Source organism: Drosophila miranda, assembly GCF_003369915.1.
Source record: "Drosophila miranda strain MSH22 chromosome Y unlocalized genomic scaffold, D.miranda_PacBio2.1 Contig_Y1_pilon, whole genome shotgun sequence".
NCBI lineage: Eukaryota > Metazoa > Arthropoda > Insecta > Diptera > Drosophilidae > Drosophila > Drosophila miranda.
The window spans coordinates 7,039,549-7,067,262 of NW_022881603.1; the positions used below are offsets into that span (position 1 = coordinate 7,039,549).

The 27,714-nt window shown below is 50.4% G+C and overlaps 2 protein-coding genes across 2 annotated transcripts; both read right to left on the minus strand.

The window, feature by feature from the left end:
• Positions 1-1,907: 1,907 nt before the first annotated feature.
• Positions 1,908-2,520, minus strand: LOC117190960. The gene is made up of 2 exons (XM_033395952.1): positions 2,492-2,520; positions 1,908-2,425 (listed from the first exon to the last, which is right to left on the minus strand). Exons 1-2 carry the CDS (start codon positions 2,518-2,520, stop codon positions 1,930-1,932), a joined length of 525 nt encoding a protein of 174 aa, XP_033251843.1. The 3' UTR covers positions 1,908-1,929.
• Positions 2,521-15,990: 13,470 nt separating this feature from the next.
• LOC117189993 lies at positions 15,991-16,712 on the minus strand. The gene is made up of 3 exons (XM_033395077.1): positions 16,672-16,712; positions 16,282-16,608; positions 15,991-16,190 (listed from the first exon to the last, which is right to left on the minus strand). Exons 1-3 carry the CDS (start codon positions 16,698-16,700, stop codon positions 16,178-16,180), a joined length of 369 nt encoding a protein of 122 aa, XP_033250968.1. The 5' UTR covers positions 16,701-16,712; the 3' UTR covers positions 15,991-16,177.
• Positions 16,713-27,714: the final 11,002 nt, after the last annotated feature.

Here is a 27,714-nt window from a genome sequence, read left to right on the forward strand (position 1 = left end):
AACAGAGTGGCAAGGCCAAAATTTAAGGGGAAAAGGTTAGCGAAGAGTGGCGCCACCTGGTCCTGGAGAGTGAGAGTTCCGCGCGCTCTCCGGAGCCGTTATGAGAGAAGATATCCGATCTCATCCCATAACGGAGTCCCGAAGCCAACTCACCCATACCCCAAAGAAAAGAGAGCCGCCAGCAACCTGAATCAGGCCATGCCCTTGAACCTAGTTCAAGGGCGATAGAAGAGAGAGCGATGGGGATCAGCGGCCCGGGAGCATTAAACAGAGCAGCTTAGCCAAGAGGGGGTTCAGAGAAAGAAATTCCCGCAACGGAGGAGCATGCGCGCCGGACATAGTGATCTAGTGATTTTTTTTGTTCTGAAAGAAAAAGTGAGTGGGATGAGGATGGAGTAGTGGCCATCACCCTGAAAAAAAAGATAAATAAATCTGTGATTCCAGGGGATCCAGATCAGTGAGAGACCAGGAACCAGGACTAGCGGGACGGGAAAGAGACCCAAGAAGCATAAGAGTGAGTCCGCTCCAGAGGGGGAGTAAAGAAACCCCAAATTAATTATTTTTGTTGGCCAATCCGTAGGGAATAGGTCACAGCTCCGCCATCCTGGCTTTCTTTTTGCTGGGCTCGAATACACAATCCTGGCCACATAGTGCGGGTCCCTCGCCCATTTAGGGAGAAAAAAAAAATCATCAATCAACTTATTTACTCCCATTATTTATTTTTGTTAGACGTCTCCATTTATATGTATATGTCATATGTCAGGAAATTAAAGTGAAAATTATAACGAAGAAAATGAATTGCTAAGCGTTTCATATGGGGGGAAGAGGAGCCACAGCAACGAGAGGGTAAGGCTGCTGCACATGGCAGGGAGATCCAAAACGTAGTTATTCAGATCTCAGGTAGGGAGGGTACGTCAGGGGTAAAAACATCGACACCTCGACCTGGTCCACTTCTGTGTTGAAGGAAGTTACTGTAATGTTGTTTGTCGAGTAGAGTCCGTTTGCAGTTTTTTTTGTCGGTTACTTTTGTTGTTTCAATTTGTTCGAGATGTCCAATTAGTTGGTATATTGTGCGACCTGAGGGCTTGGGAAGTACCCAGCCCTGGGATGACTGGCTAGCCGGCCTTGCCCCGAAGAAAACAAAGGTTCGTAACAATAATGGCGCCAAATCTGAGACAGGGAAGTGGACTCGCAGTCCTGGCTCTACCATCAAAGAGGGAGAGTACGGATGCGAATCACACAGACGTCGAAGAAAGTATAAATATCCAGCAGAGAAGATAGATCTCGAGTGGTATTTTGCAATCTGGGGTCCATCGGTGTTCTGGTGGCCTGTGAGGGACTCGACGAGTTGGCTCACAGAAGCACGGCGCTGAGGGATCTGAGGATGCAAAGAAAATCCACAAAGTAAAAAGTTTTTTTTGGTGTTTGATGATTCGGCACTTATCTGACAACGGGAAGCAGGAAATCTCAAGAGGGGATTTGGTTTGGTACTGGCAGAGGAGAATCCACAAGCCAGTTAGCAACCGGCCCGGTGCCTGGTGTGCAAAATGAGAACCTGAAGAAGAAAAAAGAAATACCCGAGTTAGGATATGGCCAGAAAGATTTCTGTTTTTCGCTTCCCCTGCTTACCGCTGGATGCAGTCGGGAGGGTAGATTCTCAATGAGATTTTTGTTCTGAGTGGCCCGTGGGGACAGAAGTCGGCCACGCGTTGCACTCGGAGCAGCTACAACATCCCGCAACGGGCATTCAGTAGGGAAGTAGGCGGAAACAGCGACTGTAGGGAAGTGAGCGCCCTTGACTCTTAATCTTCCAAGGAAGATAAGATTAGTCAACAGCGCTCGCAAAGTTCTAGACGTTGGACAGGAAAAGACGTAGAACACCATGTGCGGAGTTGGCCATAGTAGTAGTTGTGGTTCCTTTCCCCCTTATTATTGTTTTGCCGTATTAAGTGTTTTTGTGCTGAAGATCAGTGAGCTAGCGTTATAGGTAGTGTTTACGCGATTGTTCTGAAAGAAAAATAGATAATTGTAGTGAATAAAAAGATAAGTAGGATAGTTCGAGGTAGGGAAATATAGGGCCAAGTTGATGAGCGCGTACAACTTGCGGTCTAAACAGAAAATGACCCGCAGGACTCCTCCACCAGGTAACCTCCAAGGACAGATGCAAGGCGGTGACACACAGGGCGCTGAGGGGCGTGGAGACGACAGCTGGAATTTGCCAGGCCAATCCAACGCACTGCCCTCCGAGATTCTCTCAGGAGTAAATGTCGCCATAGCGCAAGCACAGGAGACGTGGAGAGGCAGCATGGCAGATACCCTGAGTAAGACGCTGCAGGAGGAGATCCGTCGCGGCTTTATGGAGCTCATGGGGGCCATAACAGAGGTGATGGCGCCTCTGCGCCAGAACGTGGAATTGATCCAAGACCTGAGATTGGAAAGAGACCAGAAGGAAATCAAGGATTATAACGGCGATCAGCAGCCTCTAGCTCACCCCAGGCAGAAGCCGAACACAGGGACCATTCCTAAAAGGTCCAAGGACGATGACGCATGGAATTCCCAGTCGCCTCCAAGGAAGCCGGTGAGGTTGAGCCAGAACTGGCGCCGAGGAATAGGCGAGGCGGACCTGGATCCAGGTGCTGGAAGGCAGAGACGGGAGACATCAGGAGACGGCGGAGGTCCAACAGATCTGCCACCATTTGAAAGGAGAGATGATTGGAGAGGAGCGAGATGGGGACGCGTCGACAAATGGGAAATCCACTTCGACGGAGACCCAAATAAGATGACGGTGCAGGACTTCGTGTTCAGGGTCGAGTTCCTTCGTAGGCAGAACCGACGGTCGTGGGACGAGGTCCTTGACGACTTTCACCATCTCGTCAAAGGACAAGCGGCGGAGGGGTATTGGCAATTTGTCCGAGAACGGCCTCCGGAAGTATGGGAGGATTTGAAGGACGAGTTGGTGTCCCGGTTCCGAGCAGTGGGTGGCGAGTTCGAGCGGCTACGCACCTTGCATGAGCGACGACAACAATCTGGCGAATCTGTGGAAGAGTACTTTAGAGCGATGCGCAGGCTGGCAGCTAGACTCACCACATCTTTGGTTGAGTCCGAAATGGTGCGAGTCTTGAAGAAGGGACTCGATGACGAGATCGCCCGCTACGTTTACGCGATCCGAGTCCGAAACGTGGAGCAGCTGAGGGAAGAGTGCCTGGAAGTGGAGTACCACTTTCGCGGACGCGAGCAGAAGTCGACGTTCCGTCCTGCGCCGAAATTCCATTCAGCCGGGAAGCGAGTGGAGGAGCTAGAGCCGGAAACGGAGTTTCTGGATGAAGACGAAGCAAGGATAGTAGAAGAAACTCACCTGGCGAACAAACCCAGGCTGTGTTGCTGGAATTGCGGCCAGTTCGACCACGGTTTCCGAGACTGCGTGGCGAAGGAACGCAAAATATTTTGTTACCGCTGCGGAAAGACAGAAATGTTTACTCCACCGTGTCCAAATTGCTCGGGAAACGCACGATCGGGCATGATGAAAGCGGGAGATCAGCGCTCGGGACAGAAGCCCGCGAAGACATGAACGATGGTCCACTAATCAATATAGAAATTAAGAATAATAGCCCGAATAAATGTAATAAAAATAGTTTGAAGTTCATACCGGCCGAAGAGAGGATGAGGAGATACATACAAATTCGAAACCAGATCTTTGATGACAGGCAGCTGGAGGGGATGCGCGGTGTCAGTCGTAGACTCCAAAAGGCCCGTTCCAGATTTAAGGAAAGGCGACAGACTAGCAAAGAGGTGGCCGAGGCAGTCAGACGAGGAGCAGGACGCGATCCCAGAGTATTTGCCGAAGTGCAGATAAGAGGACATCGGATTGCTGGACTCCTAGATACTGGGGCATCCGTTAGTGTCTTAGGAAAGGGCAGCCGTGAACTCCTTGCCGACCTCGAGGTGGAAATGGACAATTATGTCTCTATCATCAAGACAGCCTCTGGAGAAGACAGGTCCATAGTCGGCAAAACCAAACTCTGCGTAGGATATAACGGAATGAATAAAGAGATCTTGTTTTACGTATGCCCGTACCTAGAGCAAGCCATGTACCTGGGTATTGATTTCTGGAGATCCTTCGCGCTGGCTCCCACAGTCCTCGGAGAAGAGCCCAGTCGATCCAGCGAGGCCCAAGTAGGCGAGACCCAAATGTCACAAATCAGCCAGTACGCCGAACATCGCCAGGAGGACGTGGACGTGGAAGCTTGGACCCTGGAAGACACGGAAACCGAAGAGCTGGAGAAGGTAAAGAAGGAGTTTCTGACCTATGAGGATGCCGGATTAGGAACAACGACGGTAGAGCAGCATCGGATCCAGTTGATCGAGGGCGCAGAACCATTTAAAGATCGGCATTACCCTCAATCCCCAGCGATGCAGGAGGTGATCTGGACCGAGGTGGATAAAATGCTGGAACTAGGAGTGATCGAGGTCAGCGATAGTCCATGGAGCAATCGGACGACGGTGGTGCGAAAGCCAAACAAAAATAGATTCTGTTTGGACGCGCGGAAATTGGATCAGCTCACCGTAAAAGATGCTTACCCTCTTCCTAGCATCGAGGGTATACTATCCAGGATTGACCAGACATATTACATTTCCAGCGTCGACCTCAAATTCGCATTCTGGCAAATTAAATTGGACCCAGAAAGCCGGAAGTGCACCGCATTTACCGTTGCAGGCCGTCCGCTGTATCAATTCGTGATGATGCCCGTCGGTCTGTGTAACGCTGCTCAGAGGTTATGCAGAGTGATGGATAAGGTAATCCCGACTCAGCTCAGATCAAACGTTTTCGTTTATTTGGACGATCTTTTGGTGATAGCCCCGGATTTCCAGACGCATCTGCGATATCTGCGATTGGTGGCCCAGTGCCTGAAAAGAGCAAATTTGACGATAGGTCTAAAAAAATACAAATTCTGCTTTAAGTCGCTGAAATACCTGGGGTTTATCATCGGAGGCGGCACGCTGCAAATGGATCCCGATAGGGTTGTGGCTATACAAAAGATCCCGAGCCCGAGTTCAGTGAAGGAGCTACGGAGCTTCATAGGAACCGCAGGATGGTATAGGCGCTTCATCAAGGACTTCGCCACCATCGCGGTACCGTTAACAGATGCTCTGAAGAAGCATCCGCGCGGGAAGTTTTCCTTGCCAACGGAAGCGAGGGCGGCCATAGAATCCCTGAAGAAGGCACTCACCACGGCTCCTGTATTAGTCCATGCCGACTTTAAACGCCATTTCTACATCCAGTGCGACGCCTCAAATTTTGAAGTGGGAGCAGTGCTTTTTCAGCTGGATGATGACAAAGCAGAGCGCCCAGTGGCATTCTTTTCTTCCAAGCTAAACAAACATCAAATAAATTATTCGGTAACGGAGAAAGAATGCTTAGCTGCGGTATTGGCGATTGAAAGATTCAGGCCATATGTGGAATTGATGCCGTTCACGGTAATCACTGACCACGCCAGCCTTAAATGGCTAATGTCACTCAAGGACCTGAATGGGCGCCTAGCGAGATGGTCATTGCGGCTGCAGAGGTTCGACTTTGAGATCGAACACCGCAAGGGAGTCGAAAATATAGTGGCGGATACACTATCGCGCTGCATCGAGGAGGTGGTCCTAGACCCAACGGAAATCCTCGGATTCCAGACGACGGAATTCAAATCAACGGAATACCAGGAGTTGAAAGAAGAAATCTGCAGGAACAAAGAATTATTGCCTGACCTGCGAATAGACGGGGACCTGGTATTCAAGCGAATGGGCTTCGCGCAAATCGACGACCAAGTGGAAGGTTCCATGTGGAAATTATGGATTCCCGCGTCACTGACGAAAACCCTCATCGCGAAGGCCCACGAAGACCACACAGCTGGACACGGTGGAATGAAGAAGACCTTGCATAGGTTAAAAAGGCACTACTACTGGCCGGCGATGACGGCACAAGTGCGGGAATACGTCCGAAGCTGCACCGAATGCAAGGAATCCAAAGCTCCCAATTACCGTAGCCCAGTCGGGATCGGGCAGGAAGTGGTCACGGAGAGGCCATTCCAAAAGATCTACATAGACTTCCTGGGAAAGTATCCCAGGTCAAAAAGGGGACAGGCCTGGATTGTCGTCGTCGTAGACCACTTTTCAAAATTTACCTTCTTGAAGGCGATGAGAGAGGCGACCGCTGCGAACGTCGTTCAATTCCTGGTGCAAGAGGTATTCTACAAATTCGGGGTGCCAGAGGTGATCCACTCCGACAACGGAAAGCAGTTCCTATCGAAGGCGTTCATGGACATGGTCAGCGGCTTCGGGATCCGACACATGCGCACAGCAGTCTACTCGCCGCAAAGCAATGCAGCCGAGAGAGTAAATCGGACGATACTCGCTGCAATAAGGACGTATTTGGAAAAGGATCACGAGATCTACCTACCGGAGATCGAAGTTTCAATCCGTGAAACGCCAAGTTCGCCCGGAAATTCCTAAGATGCAGAGTCGTACGTCCAGTAGGGAATAACGCCTACGAGCTGGAGGATCTGTCGGGGAGGCCGGTGGGGATTTTTCACGCCAAAGACCTAAAATTGTAGCGAAAACTTCAGACTGAGTCAGAAACAAGGGAAACGCACTCACGTAGGGAATATCCGATCAGTGGGTGTAAGCCTACGTTGGGCGCTGCAAGATCCTAGGCACCGTAATGTCCGGGAAGGCCAGCAGTTTTAGGGAAACGTGTAACTCTTCGATGTTTGCGAATAATTCTCCGGCCATGGTCGCTCGAATTTTCGCTAGGTGTTGCATGCGAAGATATCGATAGGTGATACCCCATAGAAGCGGTGAGGAGGAAAGAAGTTTGAACAGAGTGGCAGGGCCAAAATTTAAGGGGAAAAGGTTAGCGAAGAGTGGCGCCACCTGGTCCTGGAGAGTGAGAGTTCCGCGCGCTCTCCGGAGCCATTATGAGAGAAGATATCCGATCTCATCCCATAACGGAGTCCCGAAGCCAACTCACCCATACCCCAAAGAAAAGAGAGCCGCCAGCAGCCCGAATCAGGCCATGCCCTTGAACCTAGTTCAAGGGCGATAGAAGAGAGAGCGATGGGGATCAGCGGCCCGGGAGCATTAAACAGAGCAGCTAAGCCAAGAGGGGGTTCAGAGAAAGAAATTGCCGCAACGGAGGAGCATGCGCGCCGGACATAGTGATCTAGTGATTCTTTTTGTTCTGAAAGAAAAAGTGAGTGGGATGAGGATGGAGTAGTGGCCATCACCCTGAAAAAAAAGATAAATAAATCTGTGATTCCAGGGGATCCAGATCAGTGAGAGACCAGGAACCAGGACTAGCGGGACGGGAAAGAGACCCAAGAAGCATAAGAGTGAGTCCGCTCCAGAGGGGGGAGTAAAGAAACCCCAAATTAATTATTTTTGTTGGCCAATCCGTAGGGAATAGGTCACAGCTCCGCCATCCTGGCTTTCTTTTTGCTGGGCTCGAATACACAATCCTGGCCACATAGTGCGGGTCCCTCGCCCATTTAGGGAGAGAAAAAAAATCATCAATCAACTTATTTACTCCCATTATTTATTTTTGTTAGACGTCTCCATTTATATGTATATGTCATGACAGGAAATTGAAGTGAAAATTATAACGAAGAAAATGAATTGCTAAGCGTTTCATATGGGGGAAGAGGAGCCACAGCAAGGAGAGGGTAAGGCTGCTGCACATGGCAGGGAGATCCAAAACGTAGTTATTCAGATCTCAGGTAGGGAGGGTACGTCAGGGGTAAAAACATCGACACCTCGACCTGGTCCACTTCTGTGTTGAAGGAAGTTACTGTAATGTTGTTTGTCGAGTAGAGTCCGTTTGCAGTTTTTTTTGTCGGTTACTTTTGTTGTTTCAATTTGTTCGAGATGTCCAATTAGTTGGTATATTGTGCGACCTGAGGGCTTGGGAAGTACCCAGCCCTGGGATGACTGGCTAGCCGGCCTTGCTCCGAAGAAAACAAAGGTTCGTAACAATAATGGCGCCCAATCTGAGACAGGGAAGTGGACTCGCAGTCCTGGCTCTACCATCAAAGAGGGAGAGTACGGATGCGAATCACACAGACGTCGAAGAAAGTATAAATATCCAGCAGAGAAGATAGATCTCGAGTGGTATTTTGCAATCTGGGGTCCATCGGTGTTCTAGTGGCCTGTGAGGGACTCGACGAGTTGGCTGACAGAAGCACGGCGCTGAGGGATCTGAGGATGCAAAGAAAATCCACAAAGTAAAAAGTTTTTTTTGGTGTTTGATGATTCGTCACTTATCTGACAACGGGAAGCAGGAAATCTCAAGAGGGGATTTGGTTTGGCACTGGCAGAGGAGAATCCACAAGCCAGTTAGCAACCGGCCCGGTGCCTGGTGTGCAAAATGAGAACCTGAAGAAGAAAAAAGAAATACCCGAAGTTAGGATATGGCCAGAAAGATTTCTGTTTTTCGCTTCCCCTGCTTACCGCTGGATGCAGTCGGGAGGGTAGATTCTCAATGAGATTTTTGTTCTGAGTGGCCCGTGGGGACAGAAGTCGGCCACGCGTTGCACTCGGAGCAGCTACAACATCCCGCAACGGCCATTCAGTAGGGAAGTAGGCGGAAACAGCGACTGTAGGGAAGTGAGCGCCCTTGACTCTTAATCTTCCAAGGAAGATAAGATTAGTCAACAGCGCTCGCAAAGTTCTAGACGTTGGACAGGAAAAGACGTAGAACACCATGTGCGGAGTTGGCCATAGTAGTAGTTGTGGTTCCTTTCCTCCTTATTATTGTTTTGCCGTATTAAGTGTTTTTGTGCTGAAGATCAGTGAGCTAGCGTTATAGGTAGTGTTTACGCGATTGTTCTGAAAGAAAAATAGATAATTGTAGTGAATAAAAAGATAAGTAGGATAGTTCGAGGTAGGGAAATATAGGTCCAAGTTGATGAGCGCGTACAACTTGCGGTCTAAACAGAAAATGGCCCCGCAGGACTCCTCCACCAGGTAACCTCCAAGGACAGATGCAAGGCGGTGACACACAGGGCGCTGAGGGGCGTGGAGACGACAGCTGGAATTTGCCAGGCCAATCCAACGCACTGCCCTCCGAGATTCTCTCAGGAGTAAATGTCGCCATAGCGCAAGCACAGGAGACGTGGAGAGGCAGCATGGCAGATACCCTGAGTAAGACGCTGCAGGAGGAGATCCGTCGCGGCTTTATGGAGCTCATGGGGGCCATAACAGAGGTGATGGCGCCTCTGCGCCAGAACGTGGAATTGATCCAAGACCTGAGATTGGAAAGAGACCAGAAGGAAATCAAGGATTATAACGGCGATCAGCAGCCTCTAGCTCACCCCAGGCAGAAGCCGAACACAGGGACCATTCCCAAAAGGTCCAAGGACGATGACGCATGGAATTCCCAGTCGCCTCCAAGGAAGCCGGTGAGGTTGAGCCAGAACTGGCGCCGAGGAATAGGCGAGGCGGACCTGGATCCAGGTGCTGGAAGGCAGAGACGGGAGACAACAGGAGACGGCGGAGGTCCAACAGATCTGCCACCATTTGAAAGGAGAGATGATTGGAGAGGAGCGAGATGGGGACGCGTCGACAAATGGGAAATCCACTTCGACGGAGACCCAAATAAGATGACGGTGCAGGACTTCGTGTTCAGGGTCGAGTTCCTTCGTAGGCAGAACCGACGGTCGTGGGACGAGGTCCTTGACGACTTTCACCATCTCGTCAAAGGACAAGCGGCGGAGTGGTATTGGCAATTTGTCCGAGAACGGCCTCCGGAAGTATGGGAGGATTAGAAGGACGAGTTGGTGTCCCGGTTCCGAGCAGTGGGTGGCGAGTTCGAGCGGCTACGCACCTTGCATGAGCGACGACAACAATCTGGCGAATCTGTGGAAGAGTACTTTAGAGCGATGCGCAGGCTGGCAGCTAGACTCACCACATCTTTGATTGAGTCCGAAATGGTGCGAGTCTTGAAGAAGGGACTCGATGACGAGATCGCCCGCTACGTTTACGCGATCCGAGTCCGAAACGTGGAGCAGCTGAGGGAAGAGTGCCTGGAAGTGGAGTACCACTTTCGCGGACGCGAGCAGAAGTCGACGTTCCGTCCTGCGCCGAAATTCCATTCAGCCGGGAAGCGAGTGGAGGAGCTAGAGCCGGAAACGGAGTTTCTGGATGAAGACGAAGCAAGGATAATAGAAGAAACTCACCTGGCGAACAAACCCAGGCTGTGTTGCTGGAATTGCGGCCAGTTCGACCACGGGTTCCGAGACTGCGTGGCGAAGGAACGCAAAATATTTTGTTACCGCTGCGGAAAGCCAGAAATGTTTACTCCAACGTGTCCAAATTGCTCGGGAAACGCACGATCGGGCATGATGAAAGCGGGAGATCAGCGCTCGGGACAGAAGCCCGCGAAGAAATGAACGATGGTCCACTAATCAATATAGAAATTAAGAATAATAGCCCGAATAAATGTAATAAAAATAGTTTGAAGTTCATACCGGCCGAAGAGAGGATGAGGAGATACATACAAATTCGAAACCAGATCTTTGATGACAGGCAGCTGGAGGGATGCGCGGTGTCAGTCGTAGACTCCAAAAGGCCCGTTCCAGATTTAAGGAAAGGCGACAGACTCGCAAAGAGGTGGCCGAGGCAGTCAGACGAGGAGCAGGACGCGATCCCAGAGTATTTGCCGAAGTGCAGATAAGAGGACATCGGATTTCTGGACTCCTAGATACTGGGGCATCCGTTAGTGTCTTAGGAAAGGGCAGCCGTGAACTCCTTGCCGACCTCAAGGTGGAAATGGACAATTATGTCTCTATCATCAAGACAGCCTCTGGAGAAGACAGGTCCATAGTCGGCAAAACCAAACTCTGCGTAGGATATAACGGAATGAATAAAGAGATCTTGTTTTACGTATGCCCGTACCTAGAGCAAGCCATGTACCTGGGTATTGATTTCTAAAGATCCTTCGCGCTGGCTCCCACAGTCCTCGGAGAAGAGCCCAGTCGATCCAGCGAGGCCCAAGTAGGCGAGATCCAAATGTCACAACTCAGCCGGTACGCCGAACATCGCCAGGAGGACGTGGACGTGGAAGCTTGGACCCTGGAAGACACGGAAACCGAAGAGCTGGAGAAGGTAAAGAAGGAGTTTCTGACCTATGAGGATGCCGGATTAGGAACAACGACGGTAGAGCAGCATCGGATCCAGTTGATCGAGGGCGCAGAACCATTTAAAGATCGGCATTACCCTCAATCCCCAGCGATGCAGGAGGTGATCTGGACCGAGGTGGATAAAATGCTGGAACTAGGAGTGATCGAGGTCAGCGATAGTCCATGGAGCAATCGGACGACGGTGGTGCGAAAGCCAAACAAAAATAGATTCTGTTTGGACGCGCGGAAACTGAATCAGCTCACCGTAAAAGATGCTTACCCTCTTCCTAGCATCGAGGGTATACTATCCAGGATTGACCAGACATATTACATTTCCAGCGTCGACCTCAAATTCGCATTCTGGCAAATTAAATTGGACCCAGAAAGCCGGAAGTGCACCGCATTTACCGTTGCAGGCCGTCCGCTGTATCAATTCGTGATGATGCCCTTCGGTCTGTGTAACGCTGCCCAGAGGTTATGCAGAGTGATGGATAAGGTAATCCCGACTCAGCTCAGATCAAACGTTTTCGTTTATTTGGACGATCTTTTGGTGATAGCCCCGGATTTCCAGACGCATCTGCGATATCTGCGATTGGTGGCCCAGTGCCTGAAAAGAGCGAATTTGACGAAAGGTCTAAAAAAATCCAAATTCTGCTTTAAGTCGCTGAAATACCTGGGGTTTATCATCGGAGGCGGCACGCTGCAAATGGATCCCGATATGGTTGTGGCTATACAAAAGATCCCGAGCCCGAGTTCAGTGAAGGAGCTACGGAGCTTCATAGGAACCGCGGGATGGTATAGGCGCTTCATCAAGGACTTCGCCACCATCGCGGTACCGTTAACAGATGCTCTGAAGAAGCATCCGCGCGGGAAGTTTTCCTTGCCAACGGAAGCGAGGGCGGCCATAGAATCCCTGAAGAAGGCACTCACCACGGCTCCTGTATTAGTCCATGCCGACTTTAAACGCCATTTCTACATCCAGTGCGACGCCTCAAATTTTGGAGTGGGAGCAGTGCTTTTTCAGCTGGATGATGACAAAGCAGAGCGCCCAGTGGCATTCTTTTCTTCCAAGCTAAACAAACATCAAATAAATTATTCGGTAACGGAGAAAGAATGCTTAGCTGCGGTATTGGCGATTGAAAGATTCAGGCCATATATGGAATTGATGCCGTTCACGGTAATCACTGACCACACCAGCCTTAAATGGCTAATGTCACTCAAGGACCTGAATGGGCGCCTAGCGAGATGGTCATTGCGGCTGCAGAGGTTCGACTTTGAGATCGAACACCGCAAGGGAGTCGAAAATATAGTGGCGGATACACTATCGCGCTGCATCGAGGAGGTGGTCCTTGACCCAACGGAAATCCTCGGATTCCAGACGACGGAATTCAAATCAACGGAATACCAGGAGTTGAAAGAAGAAATCTGCAGGAACAAAGAATTATTGCCTGACCTGCGAATAGACGGGGACCTGGTATTCAAGCGAATGGGCTTCGCGCAAATCGACGACCAAGTGGAAGGTTCCATGTGGAAATTATGGATTCCCGCGTCACTGACGAAAACCCTCCTCGCGAAGGCCCACGAAGACCACACAGCTGGACACGGTGGAATGAAGAAGACCTTGCATAGGTTAAAAAGGCACTACTACTGGCCGGCGATGACGGCACAAGTGCGGGAATACGTCCGAAGCTGCACCGAATGCAAGGAATCCAAAGCTCCCAATTACCGTAGCCAAGTCGGGATCGGGCAGGAAGTGGTCACGGAGAGGCCATTCCAAAAGATCTACATAGACTTCCTGGGAAAGTATCCCAGGTAAAAAAGGGGACAGGCCTGGATTGTCGTCGTCGTAGACCACTTTTCAAAATTTACCTTCTTGAAGGCGATGAGAGAGGCGACCGCGGCGAACGTCGTTCAATTCCTGGTGCAAGAGGTATTCTACAAATTCGGGGTGCCTGGGAAAGTATCCCAGGTCAAAAAGGGGACAGGCCTGGATTGTCGTCGTCGTAGACCACTTTTCAAAATTTACCTTCTTGAAGGCGATGAGAGAGGCGACCGCTGCGAACGTCGTTCAATTCCTGGTGCAAGAGGTATTCTACAAATTCGGGGTGCCAGAGGTAATCCACTCCGACAACGGAAAGCAGTTCCTATCGAAGGCGTTCATGGACATGGTCAGCGGCTTCGGGATCCGACACATGCGCACAGCAGTCTACTCGCCGCAAAGCAATGCAGCCGAGAGAGTAAATCGGACGATACTCGCTGCAATAAGGACGTATTTGGAAAAGGATCACAGAGACTGGGACATCTACCTACCGGAGATCGAAGTTTCAATCCGTGACTCGGTGCACGAAGCCACAGGCGTAACGCCGTTTTTCGCTGTATTTGGACAACAGATGTTTCTGAATGGGAACTGCTATAAGCTGGCGAGGAAGCTGCAGTCTTTGACGGAACATGAAGTGCACGCATTAGATCCCGCGGATAAGCGACACCTCATTCGCGAGCAAATTAAACGCAGCCTACACCAAGCGTATGAGCGGAGCAGCCAGCGATACAACAAACGGGCCCGAGTCTTTTTCGCCAGACCTGGCCAAGAAGTCTACAGGCGCAACTTCACCCTCAGCGACTTTGGCAAAAGCTACAACGCCAAGTTCGCCCGGAAATTCCTAAAATGCAGAGTCGTACGTCCAGTAGGGAATAACGCCTACGAGCTGGAGGATCTGTCGGGGGGGCCGGTGGGGATTTTTCACGCCAAAGACCTAAAATTGTAGCGAAAACTTCAGACTGAGTCAGAAACAAAGGAAACGCACTCACGTAGGGAATATCCGATCAGTGGGTGTAAGCCTACGTTGTGCGCTGCAAGATCCTAGGCACCGTAATGTCCGGGAAGGCCAGCAGTTTTAGGGAAACGTGTAACTCTTCGATGTTTGCGAATAATTCTCCGGCCATGGTCGCTCGAATTTTCGCTAGGTGTTGCATGCGAAGATATCGATAGGTGATACCCCATAGAAGCGGCGAGGAGGAAAGAAGCTTGAACAGAGTGGCAAGGCCAAAATTTAAGGGGAAAAGGTTAGCGAAGAGTGGCGCCACCTGGTCCTGGAGAGTGAGAGTTCCGCGCGCTCTCCGGAGCCGTTATGAGAGAAGATATTCGATCTCATCCCATAACGGAGTCCCGAAGCCAACTCACCCATACCCCAAAGAAAAGAGAGCCGCCAGCATCCCGAATCAGGCCATGCCCTTGAACCTAGTTCAAGGGCGATAGAAGAGAGAGCGATGGGGATCAGCGGCCCGGGAGCATTAAACAGAGCAGCTAAGCCAAGAGGGGGTTCAGAGAAAGAAATTGCCGCAACGGAGGAGCATGCGCGCCGGACATAGTGATCTAGTGATTCTTTTTGTTCTGAAAGAAAAAGTGAGTGGGATGAGGATGGAGTAGTGGCCATCACCCTGAAAAAAAGATAAATAAATCTGATTCCAGGGGATCCAGATCAGTGAGAGACCAGGAACCAGGACTAGCGGGACGGGAAAGAGACCCAAGAAGCATAAGAGTGAGTCCGCTCCAGAGGGGGGAGTAAAGAAACCCCAAATTAATTATTTTTGTTGGCCAATCCGTAGGGAATAGGTCACAGCTCCGCCATCCTGGCTTGCTTTTTGCTGGGCTCGAATACACAATCCTGGCCACATAGTGCGGGTCCCTCGCCCATTTAGGGAGAGAAAAAAAATCATCAATCAACTTATTTACTCCCATTATTTATTTTTGTTAGACGTCTCCATTTATATGTTTATGTCATATGTCAGGAAATTGAAGTGAAAATTATAACGAAGAAAATGAATTGCTAAGCGTTTCATATGGGGGGCAGAGGAGCCACAGCAACGAGAGGGTAAGGCTGCTGCACATGGCAGGGAGATCCAAAACGTAGTTATTCAGATCTCAGGTAGGGAGGGTACGTCAGGGGTAAAAACATCGACACCTCGACCTGGTCCACTTCTGTGTTGAAGGAAGTTACTGTAATGTTGTTTGTCGAGTAGAGTCCGTTTGCAGTTTTTTTTGTCGGTTACTTTTGTTGTTTCAATTTGTTCGAGATGTCCAATTAGTTGGTATATTTTGCGACCTGAGGGCTTGGGAAGTACCCAGCCCTGGGATGACTGGCTAGCCGGCCTTGCCCCGAAGAAAACAAAGGTTCGTAACAATAATGGCGCCCAATCTGAGACAGGGAAGTGGACTCGCAGTCCTGGCTCTACCATCAAAGAGGGAGAGTACGGATGCGAATCACACAGACGTCGAAGAAAGTATAAATATCCAGCAGAGAAGATAGATCTCGAGTGGTATTTTGCAATCTGGGGTCCATCGGTGTTCTAGTGGCCTGTGAGGGACTCGACGAGTTGGCTGACAGAAGCACGGCGCTGAGGGATCTGAGGATGCAAAGAAAATCCACAAAGTAAAAAGTTTTTTTTGGTGTTTGATGATTCGTCACTTATCTGACAGCGGGAAGCAGGAAATCTCAAGAGGGGATTTGGTTTGGCACTGGCAGAGGAGAATCCACAAGCCAGTTAGCAACCGGCCCGGTGCCTGGTGGGCAAAATGAGAACCTGAAGAAGAAAAAAGAAATACCCGAAGTTAGGATATGGCCAGAAAGATTTCTGTTTTTCGCTTCCCCTGCTTACCGCTGGATGCAGTCGGGAGGGTAGATTCTCAATGAGATTTTTGTTCTGAGTGGCCCGTGGGGACAGAAGTCGGCCACGCGTTGCACTCGGAGCAGCTACAACATCCCGCAACGGCCATTCAGTAGGGAAGTAGGCGGAAACAGCGACTGTAGGGAAGTGAGCGCCCTTGAATCTTAATCTTCCAAGGAAGATAAGATTAGTCAACAGCGCTCGCAAAGTTCTAGACGTTGGACAGGAAAAGACGTAGAACACCATGTGCGGAGTTGGCCATAGTAGTAGTTGTGGTTCCTTTCCCCCTTATTATTGTTTTGCCGTATTAAGTGTTTTTGTGCTGAAGATCAGTGAGCTAGCGTTATAGGTAGTGTTTATGCGATTGTTCTGAAAGAAAAATAGATAATTGTAGTGAATAAAAAGATAAGTAGGATAGTTCGAGGTAGGGAAATATAGGGCCAAGTTGATGAGCGCGTACAACTTGCGGTCTAAACAGAAAATGACCCGCAGGACTCCTCCACCAGGTAACCTCCAAGGACAGATGCAAGGCGGTGACACACAGGGCGCTGAGGGGCGTGGAGACGACAGCTGGAATTTGCCAGGCCAATCCAACGCACTGCCCTCCGAGATTCTCTCAGGAGTAAATGTCGCCATAGCGCAAGCACAGGAGACGTGGAGAGGCAGCATGGCAGATACCCTGAGTAAGACGCTGCAGGAGGAGATCCGTCGCGGCTTTATGGAGCTCATGGGGGCCATAACAGAGGTGATGGCGCCTCTGCGCCAGAACGTGGAATTGATCCAAGACCTGAAGGAAAGAGACCAGAAGGAAATCAAGGATAATAACGGCGATCAGCAGCCTCTAGCTCACCCCAGGCAGAAGCCGAACACAGGGACCATTCCCAAAAGGTCCGAGGACAATGACGCTTGGAATTCCCAGTCGCCTCCAAGGAAGCCGGTGAGGTTGAGCCAGAACTGGCGCCGAGGAATAGGCGAGGCGGACCTGGATCCAGGTGCTGGAAGGCAGAGACGGGAGACATCAGGAGACGGCGGAGGTCCAACAGATCTGCCACCATTTGAAAGGAGAGATGATTGGAGACGAGCGAGATGGGGACGCGTCGACAAATGGGAAATCCACTTAGACGGAGACCCAAATAAGATGACGGTGCAGGACTTCGTGTTCAGGGTCGAGTTCCTTCGTAGGAAGAACCGACGGTCGTGGGACGAGGTCCTTGACGACTTTCACCATCTCGTCAAAGGACAAGCGGCGGAGTGGTATTGGTAATTTGTCCGAGAACGGCCTCCGGAAGTATGGAAGGATTTGAAGGACGAGTTGGTGTCCCGGTTCCGAGCAGTGGGTGGCGAGTTCGAGCGGCTACGCACCTTGCATGAGCGACGACAACAATCTGGCGAATCTGTGGAAGAGTACTTTAGAGCGATGCGCAGGCTGGCAGCTAGACTCACCACATCTTTGATTGAGTCCGAAATGGTGCGAGTCTTGAAGAAGGGACTCGATGACGAGATCGCCCGCTACGTTTACGCGATCCGAGTCCGAAACGTGGAGCAGCTGAGGGAAGAGTGCCTGGAAGTGGAGTACCACTTTCGCGGACGCGAGCAGAAGTCGACGTTCCGTCCTGCGCCGAAATTCCATTCAGCCGGGAAGCGAGTGGAGGAGCTAGAGCCGGAAACGGAGTTTCTGGATGAAGACGAAGCAAGGATAGTAGAAGAAACTCACCTGGCGAACAAACCCAGGCGGTGTTGCTGGAATTGCGGCCAGTTCGACCACGGGTTCCGAGACTGCGTGGCGAAGGAACGCAAAATATTTTGTTACCGCTGCGGAAAGTCAGAAATGTTTACTCCAACGTGTCCAAATTGCTCGGGAAACGCACGATCGGGCATGATGAAAGCGGGAGATCAGCGCTCGGGACAGAAGCCCGCGAAGAAATGAACGATGGTCCACTAATCAATATAGAAATTAAGAATAATAGCCCGAATAAATGTAATAAAAATAGTTTGAAGTTCATACCGGCCGAAGAGAGGATGAGGAGATACATACAAATTCGAAACCAGATCTTTGATGACAGGCAGCTGGAGGGGATGCGCGGTGTCAGTCGTAGACTCCAAAAGGCCCGTTCCAGATTTAAGGAAAGGCGACAGACTCGCAAAGAGGTGGCCGAGGCAGTCAGACGAGGAGCAGGACGTGATCCCAGAGTATTTGCCGAAGTGCAGATAAGAGGACATCGGATTTCTGGACTCCTAGATACTGGGGCATCCGTTAGTGTCTTAGGAAAGGGCAGCCGTGAACTCCTTGCCGACCTCGAGGTGGAAATGGACAATTATGTCTCTATCATCAAGACAGCCTCTGGAGAAGACAGGTCCATAGTCGGCAAAACCAAACTCTGCGTAGGATATAACGGAATGAATAAAGAGATCTTGTTTTACGTATGCCCGTACCTAGAGCAAGCCATGTACCTGGGTATTGATTTCTGAAAATCCTTCGCGCTGGCTCCCACAGTCCTCGGAGAAGAGCCCAGTCGATCCAGCGAGGCCCAAGTAGGCGAGATCCAAATGTCACAAATCAGCCAGTACGCCGAACATCGCCAGGAGGACGTGGACGTGGAAGCTTGGACCCTGGAAGACACGGAAACCGAAGAGCTGGAGAAGGTAAAGAAGGAGTTTCTGACCTATGAGGATGCCGGATTAGGAACAACGACGGTAGAGCAGCATCGGATCCAGTTGATCGAGGGCGCAGAACCATTTAAAGATCGGCATTACCCTCAATCCCAGCGATGCAGGAGGTGATCTGGACCGAGGTGGATAAAATTCTGGAACTAGGAGTGATCGAGGTCAGCGATAGTCCATGGAGCAATCGGACGACGGTGGTGCGAAAGCCAAACAAAAATAGATTCTGTTTGGACGCGCGGAAACTGAATCAGCTCACCGTAAAAGATGCTTACCCTCTTCCTAGCATCGAGGGTATACTATCCAGGATTGACCAGACATATTACATTTCCAGCGTCGACCTCAAATTCGCATTCTGGCAAATTAAATTGGACCCAGAAAGCCGGAAGTGCACCGCATTTACCGTTGCAGGCCGTCCGCTGTATCAATTCGTGATGATGCCCTTCGGTCTGTGTAACGCTGCCCAGAGGTTATGCAGAGTGATGGATAAGGTAATCCCGACTCAGCTCAGATCAAACGTTTTCGTTTATTTGGACGATCTTTTGGTGATAGCCCCGGATTTCCAGACGCATCTGCGATATCTGCGATTGGTGGCCCAGTGCCTGAAAAGAGCAAATTTGACGATAGGTCTAAAAAAATCCAAATTCTGCTTTAAGTCGCTGAAATACCTGGGGTTTATCATCGGAGGCGGCACGCTGCAAATGGATCCCGATAGGGTTGTGACTATACAAAAGATCCCGAGCCCGAGTTCAGTGAAGGAGCTACGTAGCTTCATAGGAACCGCAGGATGGTATAGGCGCTTCATCAAGGACTTCGCCACCATCGCGGTACCGTTAACAGATGCTCTGAAGAAGCATCCGCGCGGGAAGTTTTCCTTGCCAACGGAAGCGAGGGCGGCCATAGAATCCCTGAAGAAGGCACTCACCACGGCTCCTGTATTAGTCCATGCCGACTTTAAACGCCATTTCTACATCCAGTGCGACGCCTCAAATTTTGAAGTGGGAGCAGTGCTTTTTCAGCTGGATGATGACAAAGCAGAGCGCCCAGTGGCATTCTTTTCTTCCAAGCTAAGCAAACATCAAATAAATTATTCGGTAACGGAGAAAGAATGCTTAGCTGCGGTATTGGCGATTGAAAGATTCAGGCCATATGTGGAATTGATGCCGTTCACGGTAATCACTGACCACGCCAGCCTTAAATGGCTAATGTCACTCAAGGACCTGAATGGGCGCCTATCGAGATGGTCATTGCGGGTGCAGAGGTTCGACTTTGAGATCGAACACCGCAAGGGAGTCGAAAATATAGTGGCGGATACACTATCGCGCTGCATCGAGGAGGTGGTCCTAGACCCAACGGAAATCCTCGGATTCCAGACGACGGAATTCAAATCAACGGAATACCAGGAGTTGAAAGAAGAAATCTGCAGGAACAAAGAATTATTGCCTGACCTGCGAATAGACAGGGACCTGGTATTCAAGCGAATGGGCTTCGCGCAAATCGACGACCAAGTGGAAGGTTCCATGTGGAAATTATGGATTCCCGCGTCACTGACGAAAACCCTCATCGCGAAGGCCCACGAAGACCACACAGCTGGACACGGTGGAATGAAGAAGACCTTGCATAGGTTAAAAAGGCACTACTACTGGCCGGCGATGACGGCACAAGTGCGGGAATACGTCCGAAGCTGCACCGAATGCAAGGAATCCAAAGCTCCCAATTACCGTAGCCAAGTCGGGATCGGGCAGGAAGTGGTCACGGAGAGGCCATTCCAAAAGATCTACATAGACTTCCTGGGAAAGTATCCCAGGTCAAAAAGGGGACAGGCCTGGATTGTCGTCGTCGTAGACCACTTTTCAAAATTTACCTTCTTAAAGGCGATGAGAGAGGCGACAGCTGCGAACGTCGTTCAATTCCTGGTGCAAGAGGTATTCTACAAATTCGGGGTGCCAGAGGTGATCCACTCCGACAACGGAAAGCAGTTCCTATCGAAGGCGTTTATGGACATGGTCAGCGGCTTCGGGATCCGACACATGCGCACAGCAGTCTACTCGCCGCAAAGCAATGCAGCCGAGAGAGTAAATCGGACGATACTCGCTGCAATAAGGACGTATTTGGAAAAGGATCACAGAGACTGGGACATCTACCTACCGGAGATCGAAGTTTCAATCCGTGACTCGGTGCACCAAGCCACAGGCGTAACGCCGTTTTTCGCTGTATTTGGACAACAGATGTTTCTGAATGGGAACTGCTATAAGCTGGCGAGGAAGCTGCAGTCTTTGACGGAACATGAAGTGCACGCATTAGATCCCGCGGATAAGCGACACCTCATTCGCGAGCAAATTAAACGCAGCCTACACCAAGCGTATGAGCGGAGCAGCCAGCGATACAACAAACGGGCGCAACTTCACCCTCAGCGACTTTGGCAAAAGCTACAACGCCAAGTTCGCCCGGAAATTCCTAAAATGCAGAGTCGTACGTCCAGTAGGGAATAACGCCTACGAGCTGGAGGATCTGTCGGGGAGGCCGGTGGGGATTTTTCACGCCAAAGACCTAAAATTGTAGCGAAAACTTCAGACTGAGTCAGAAACAAGGGAAACGCACTCACGTAGGGAATATCCGATCAGTGGGTGTAAGCCTACGTTGGGCGCTGCAAGATCCTAGGCCCCGTAATGTCCGGGAAGGCCAGCAGTTTTAGGGAAACGTGTAACTCTTCGATGTTTGCGAATAATTCTCCGGCCATGGTCGCTCGAATTTTCGCTAGGTGTTGCATGCGAAGATATCGATAGGTGATACCCCATAGAAGCGGTGAGGAGGAAAGAAGTTTGAACAGAGTGGCAAGGCCAAAATTTAAGGGGAAAAGGTTAGCGAAGAGTGGCGCCACCTGGTCCTGGAGAGTGAGAGTTCCGCGCGCTCTCCGGAGCCGTTATGAGAGAAGATATCCGATCTCATCCCATAACGGAGTCCCGAAGCCAACTCAGCCATACCCCAAAGAAAAGAGAGCCGCCAGCAGCCCGAATCAGGCCATGCCCTTGAACCTAGTTCAAGGGCGATAGAAGAGAGAGCGATGGGGATCAGCGGCCCGGGAGCATTAAACAGAGCAGCTAAGCCAAGAGGGGGTTCAGAGAAAGAAATTCCCGCAACAGAGGAGCATGCGCGACGGACATAGTGATCTAGTGATTCTTTTTGTTCTGAAAGAAAAAGTGAGTGGGATGAGGATGGAGTAGTGGCCATCACCCTGAAAAAAAAAGATAAATAAATCTGTGATTCCAGGGGATCCAGATCAGTGAGAGACCAGGAACCAGGACTAGCGGGACGGGAAAGAGACCCAAGAAGCATAAGAGTGAGTCCGCTCCAGAGGGGGGAGTAAAGAAACCCCAAATTAATTATTTTTGTTGGCCAATCCGTAGGGAATAGGTCACAGCTCCGCCATCCTGGCTTTCTTTTTGCTGGGCTCGAATACACAATCCTGGCCACATAGTGCGGGTCCCTCGCCCATTTAGGGAGAGAAAAAAAATCATCAATCAACTTATTTACTGCCATTATTTAATTTTGTTAGACGTCTCCATTTATATGTATATGTCATATGTCAGGAAATTGAAGTGAAAATTATAACGAAGAAAATGAATTGCTAAGCGTTTCATATGGGGGGAAGAGGAGCCACAGCAACGAGAGGGTAAGGCTGCTGCACATGGCAGGGAGATCCAAAACGTAGTTATTCAGATCTCAGGTAGGGAGGGTACGTCAGGGGTAAAAACATCGACACCTCGACCTGGTCCACGTCTGTGTTGAAGGAAGTTACTGTAATGTTGTTTGTCGAGTAGAGTCCGTTTGCAGTTTTTTTTGTCGGTTACTTTTGTTGTTTCAATTTGTTCGAGATGTCCAATTAGTTGGTATATTGTGCGACCTGAGGGCCTGGGAAGTACCCAGCCCTGGGATGACTGGCCAGCCGGCATTGCCCCGAAGAAAACAAAGGTTCGTAACAATAATGGCGCCCAATCTGAGACAGGGAAGTGGACTCGCAGTCCTGGCTCTACCATCAAAGAGGGAGAGTACGGATGCGAATCACACAGACGTCGAAGAAAGTATAAATATCCAGCAGAGAAGATAGATCTCGAGTGGTATTTTGCAATCTGGGGTCCATCGGTGTTCTGGTGGCCTGTGAGGGACTCGACGAGTTGGCTCACAGAAGCACGGCGCTGAGGGATCTGAGGATGCAAAGAAAATCCACAAAGTAAAAAGTTTTTTTTGGTGTTTGATGATTCGGCACTTATCTGACAACGGGAAGCAGGAAATCTCAAGAGGGGATTTGGTTTGGCACTGGCAGAGGAGAATCCACAAGCCAGTTAGCAACCGGCCCGGTGCCTGGTGTGCAAAATGAGAACCTGAAGAAGAAAAAAGAAATACCCGAAGTTAGGATATGGCCAGAAAGATTTCTGTTTTTCGCTTCCCCTGCTTACCGCTGGATGCAGTCGGGAGGGTAGATTCTCAATGAGATTTTTGTTCTGAGTGGCCCGTGGGGACAGAAGTCGGCCACGCGTTGCACTCGGAGCAGCTACAACATCCCGCAACGGCCATTCAGTAGGGAAGTAGGCGGAAACAGCGACTGTAGGGAAGTGAGCGCCCTTGACTCTTAATCTTCCAAGGAAGATAAGATTAGTCAACAGCGCTCGCAAAGTTCTAGACGTTGGACAGGAAAAGACGTAGAACACCATGTGCGGAGTTGGCCGTAGTAGTAGTTGTGGTTCCTTTCCCCCTTATTATTGTTTTGCCGTATTAAGTGTTTTTGTGCTGAAGATCAGTGCGCTAGCGTTATAGGTGGTGTTTATGCGATTGTTCTGAAAGAAAAATAGATAATTGTAGTGAATAAAAAGATAAGTAGGATAGTTCGAGGTAGGGAAATATAGGGCCAAGTTGATGAGCGCGTACAACTTGCGGTCTAAACAGAAAATGACCCGCAGGACTCCTCCACCAGGTAACCTCCAAGGACAGATGCAGGGCGGTGACACACAGGGCGCTGAGGGGCGTGGAGACGACAGCTGGAATTTTCCAGGCCAATCCAACGCACTGCCCTCCGAGATTCTCTCAGGAGTAAATGTCGCCATAGCGCAAGCACAGGAGACGTGGAGAGGCAGCATGGCAGATACCCTGAGTAAGACGCTGCAGGAGGAGATCCGTCGCGGCTTTATGGAGCTCATGGGGGCCATAACAGAGGTGATGGCGCCTCTGCGCCAGAACGTGGAATTGATCCAAGACCTGAGATTGGAAAGAGACCAGAAGGAAATCAAGGATAATAACGGCGATCAGCAGCCTCTAGCTCACCACAGGCAGAAGCCGAACACAGGGACCATTCCCAAAAGGTCCAAGGACGATGACGCATGGAATTCCCAGTCGCCTCCAAGGAAGCCGGTGAGGTTGAGCCAGAACTGGCGCCGAGGAATAGGCGAGGCGGACCTGTATCTAGGTGCTGGAAGGCAGAGACGGGAGACATCAGGAGACGGCGGAGGTCCAACAGATCTGCCACCATTTGAAAGGAGAGATGATTGGAGAGGAGCGAGATGGGGACGCGTCGACAAATGGGAAATCCACTTCGACGGAGACCCAAATAAGATGACGGTGCAGGACTTCGTGTTCAGGGTCGAGTTCCTTCGTAGGCAGAACCGACGGTCGTGGGACGAGGTCCTTGACGACTTTCACCATCTCGTCAAAGGACAAGCGGCGGAGTGGTATTGGCAATTTGTCCGAGAACGGCCTCCGGAAGTATGGGAGGATTAGAAGGACGAGTTGGTGTCCCGGTTCCGAGCAGTGGGTGGCGAGTTCGAGCGGCTACGCACCTTGCATGAGCGACGACAACAATCTGGCGAATCTGTGGAAGAGTACTTTAGAGCGATGCGCAGGCTGGCAGCTAGACTCACCACATCTTTGGTTGAGTCCGATATGGTGCGAGTCTTGAAGAGGGGACTAGATAACGCAAAATATTTTGTTACCGCTGCGGAAAGCCAGAAATGTTTACTCCAACGTGTCCAAATTGCTCGGACAACGCACGATCGGGCATGATGAAAGCGGGAGATCAACGCTCGGGACAGAAGCCCGCGAAGAAATGAACGATGGTCCACTAATCAATATAGAAATTAAGAATAATAGCCCGAATAAATTTAATAAAAATAGTTTGAAGTTCATACCGGCCGAAGAGAGGATGAGGAGATACATACAAATTCGAAACCAGATCTTTGATGACAGGCAGCTGGAGGGGATGCGCGGTGTCAGTCGTAGACTCCAAAAGGCCCGTTCCAGATTTAAGGAAAGGCGACAGACTCGCAAAGAGGTGGCCGAGGCAGTCAGACGAGGAGCAGGACGCGATCCCAGAGTATTTTCCGAAGTGCAGATAAGAGGAAATCGGATTGCTGGACTCCTAGATACTGGGGCATCCGTTAGTGTCTTAGGAAAGGGCAGCCGTGAACTCCTTGCCGACCTCGAGGTGGAAATGGACAATTATGTCTCTATCATCAAGACAGCCTCTGGAGAAGACAGGTCCATAGTCGGCAAAACCAAACTCTGCGTAGGATATAACGGAATGAATAAAGAGATCTTGTTTTACGTATGCCCGTACCTAGAGCAAGCCATGTACCTGGGTATTGATTTCTAAAGATCCTTCGCGCTGGCTCCCACAGTCCTCGGAGAAGAGCCCAGTCGATCCAGCGAGGCCCAAGTAGGCGAGATCCAAATGTCACAAATCAGCCGGTACGCCGAACATCGCCAGGAGGACGTGGACGTGGAAGCTTGGACCCTGGAAGACACGGAAACCGAAGAGCTGGAGAAGGTAAAGAAGGAGTTTCTGACCTATGAGGATGCCGGATTAGGAACAACGACGGTAGAGCAGCATCGGATCCAGTTGATCGAGGGCGCAGAACCATTTAAAGATCGGCATTACCCTCAATCCCCAGCGATGCAGGAGGTGATCTGGACCGAGGTGGATAAAATGCTGGAACTAGGAGTGATCGAGGTCAGCGATAGTCCATGGAGCAATCGGACGACGGTGGTGCGAAAGCCAAACAAAAATAGATTCTGTTTGGACGCGCGGAAACTGAATCAGCTCACCGTAAAAGATGCTTACCCTCTTCCTAGCATCGAGGGTATACTATCCAGGATTGACCAGACATATTACATTTCCAGCGTCGACCTCAAATTCGCATTCTGGCAAATTAAATTGGACCCAGAAAGCCGGAAGTGCACCGCATTTACCGTTGCAGGCCGTCCGCTGTATCAATTCGTGATGATGCCCTTCGGTCTGTGTAACGCTGCCCAGAGGTTATGCAGAGTGATGGATAAGGTAATCCCGACTCAGCTCAGATCAAACGTTTTCGTTTATTTGGACGATCTTTTGGTGATAGCCCCGGATTTCCAGACGCATCTGCGATATCTGCGATTGGTGGCCCAGTGCCTGAAAAGAGCGAATTTGACGATAGGTCTAAAAAAATCCAAATTCTGCTTTAAGTCGCTGAAATACCTGGGGTTTATCATCGGAGGCGGCACGCTGCAAATGGATCCCGATAGGGTTGTGGCTATACAAAAGATCCCGAGCCCGAGTTCAGTGAAGGAGCTACGGAGCTTCATAGGAACCGCAGGATGGTATAGGCGCTTCATCAAGGACTTCGCCACCATCGCGGTACCGTTAACAGATGCTCTGAAGAAGCATCCGCGCGGGAAGTTTTCCTTGCCAACGGAAGCGAGGGCGGCCATAGAATGCCTGAAGAAGGCACTCACCACGGCTCCTGTATTAGTCCATGCCGACTTTAAACGCCATTTCTACATCCAGTGCGACGCCTCAAATTTTGAAGTGGGAGCAGTGCTTTTTCAGCTGGATGATGACAAAGCAGAGCGCCCAGTGGCATTCTTTTCTTCCAAGCTAAACAAACATCAAATAAATTATTCGGTAACGGAGAAAGAATGCTTAGCTGCGGTATTGGCGATTGAAAGATTCAGGCCATATGTGGAATTGATGCCGTTCACGGTAATCACTGACCACGCCAGCCTTAAATGGCTAATGTCACTCAAGGACCTGAATGGGCGCCTAGCGAGATGGTCATTGCGGCTGCAGAGGTTCGACTTTGAGATCGAACACCGCAAGGGAGTCGAAAATATAGTGGCGGATACACTATCGCGCTGCATCGAGGAGGTGGTCCTAGACCCAACGGAAATCCTCGGATTCCAGACGACGGAATTCAAATCAACGGAATACCAGGAGTTGAAAGAAGAAATCTGCAGGAACAAAGAATTATTGCCTGACCTGCGAATAGACGGGGACCTGGTATTCAAGCGAATGGGCTTCGCGCAAATCGACGACCAAGTGGAGGTTCCATGTGGAAATTATGGATTCCCGCGTCACTGACGAAAACACTCATCGCGAAGGCCCACGAAGACCACACAGCTGGACACGGTGGAATGAAGAAGACCTTGCATAGGTTAAAAAGGCACTACTACTGGCCGGCGATGACGGCACAAGTGCGGGAATACGTCCGAAGCTGCACCGAATGCAAGGAATCCAAAGCTCCCAATTACCGTAGCCAAGTCGGGATCGGGCAGGAAGTGGTCACGGAGAGGCCATTCCAAAAGATCTACATAGACTTCCTGGGAAAGTATCCCAGGTCAAAAAGGGGACAGGCCTGGATTGTCGTCGTCGTAGACCACTTTTCAAAATTTACCTTCTTGAAGGCGATGAGAGAGGCGACCGCTGCGAACGTCGTTCAATTCCTGGTGCAAGAGGTATTCTACAAATTCGGGGTGCCAGAGGTGATCCACTCCGACAACGGAAAGCAGCTCCTATCGAAGGCGTTCATGGACATGGTCAGCGGCTTCGGGATCCGACACATGCGCACAGCAGTCTACTCGCCGCAAAGCAATGCAGCCGAGAGAGTAAATCGGACGATACTCGCTGCAATAAGGACGTATTTGGAAAAGGATCACAGAGACTGGGACATCTACCTACCGGAGATCGAAGTTTCAATCCGTGACTCGGTGCACGAAGCCACAGGCGTAACGCCGTTTTTCGCTGTATTTGGACAACAGATGTTTCTGAATGGGAACTGCTATAAGCTGGCGAGGAAGCTGCAGTCTTTGACGGAACATGAAGTGCACGCATTAGATCCCGCGGATAAGCGACACCTCATTCGCGAGCAAATTAAACGCAGCCTACACCAAGCGTATGAGCGGAGCAGCCAGCGATACAACAAACGGG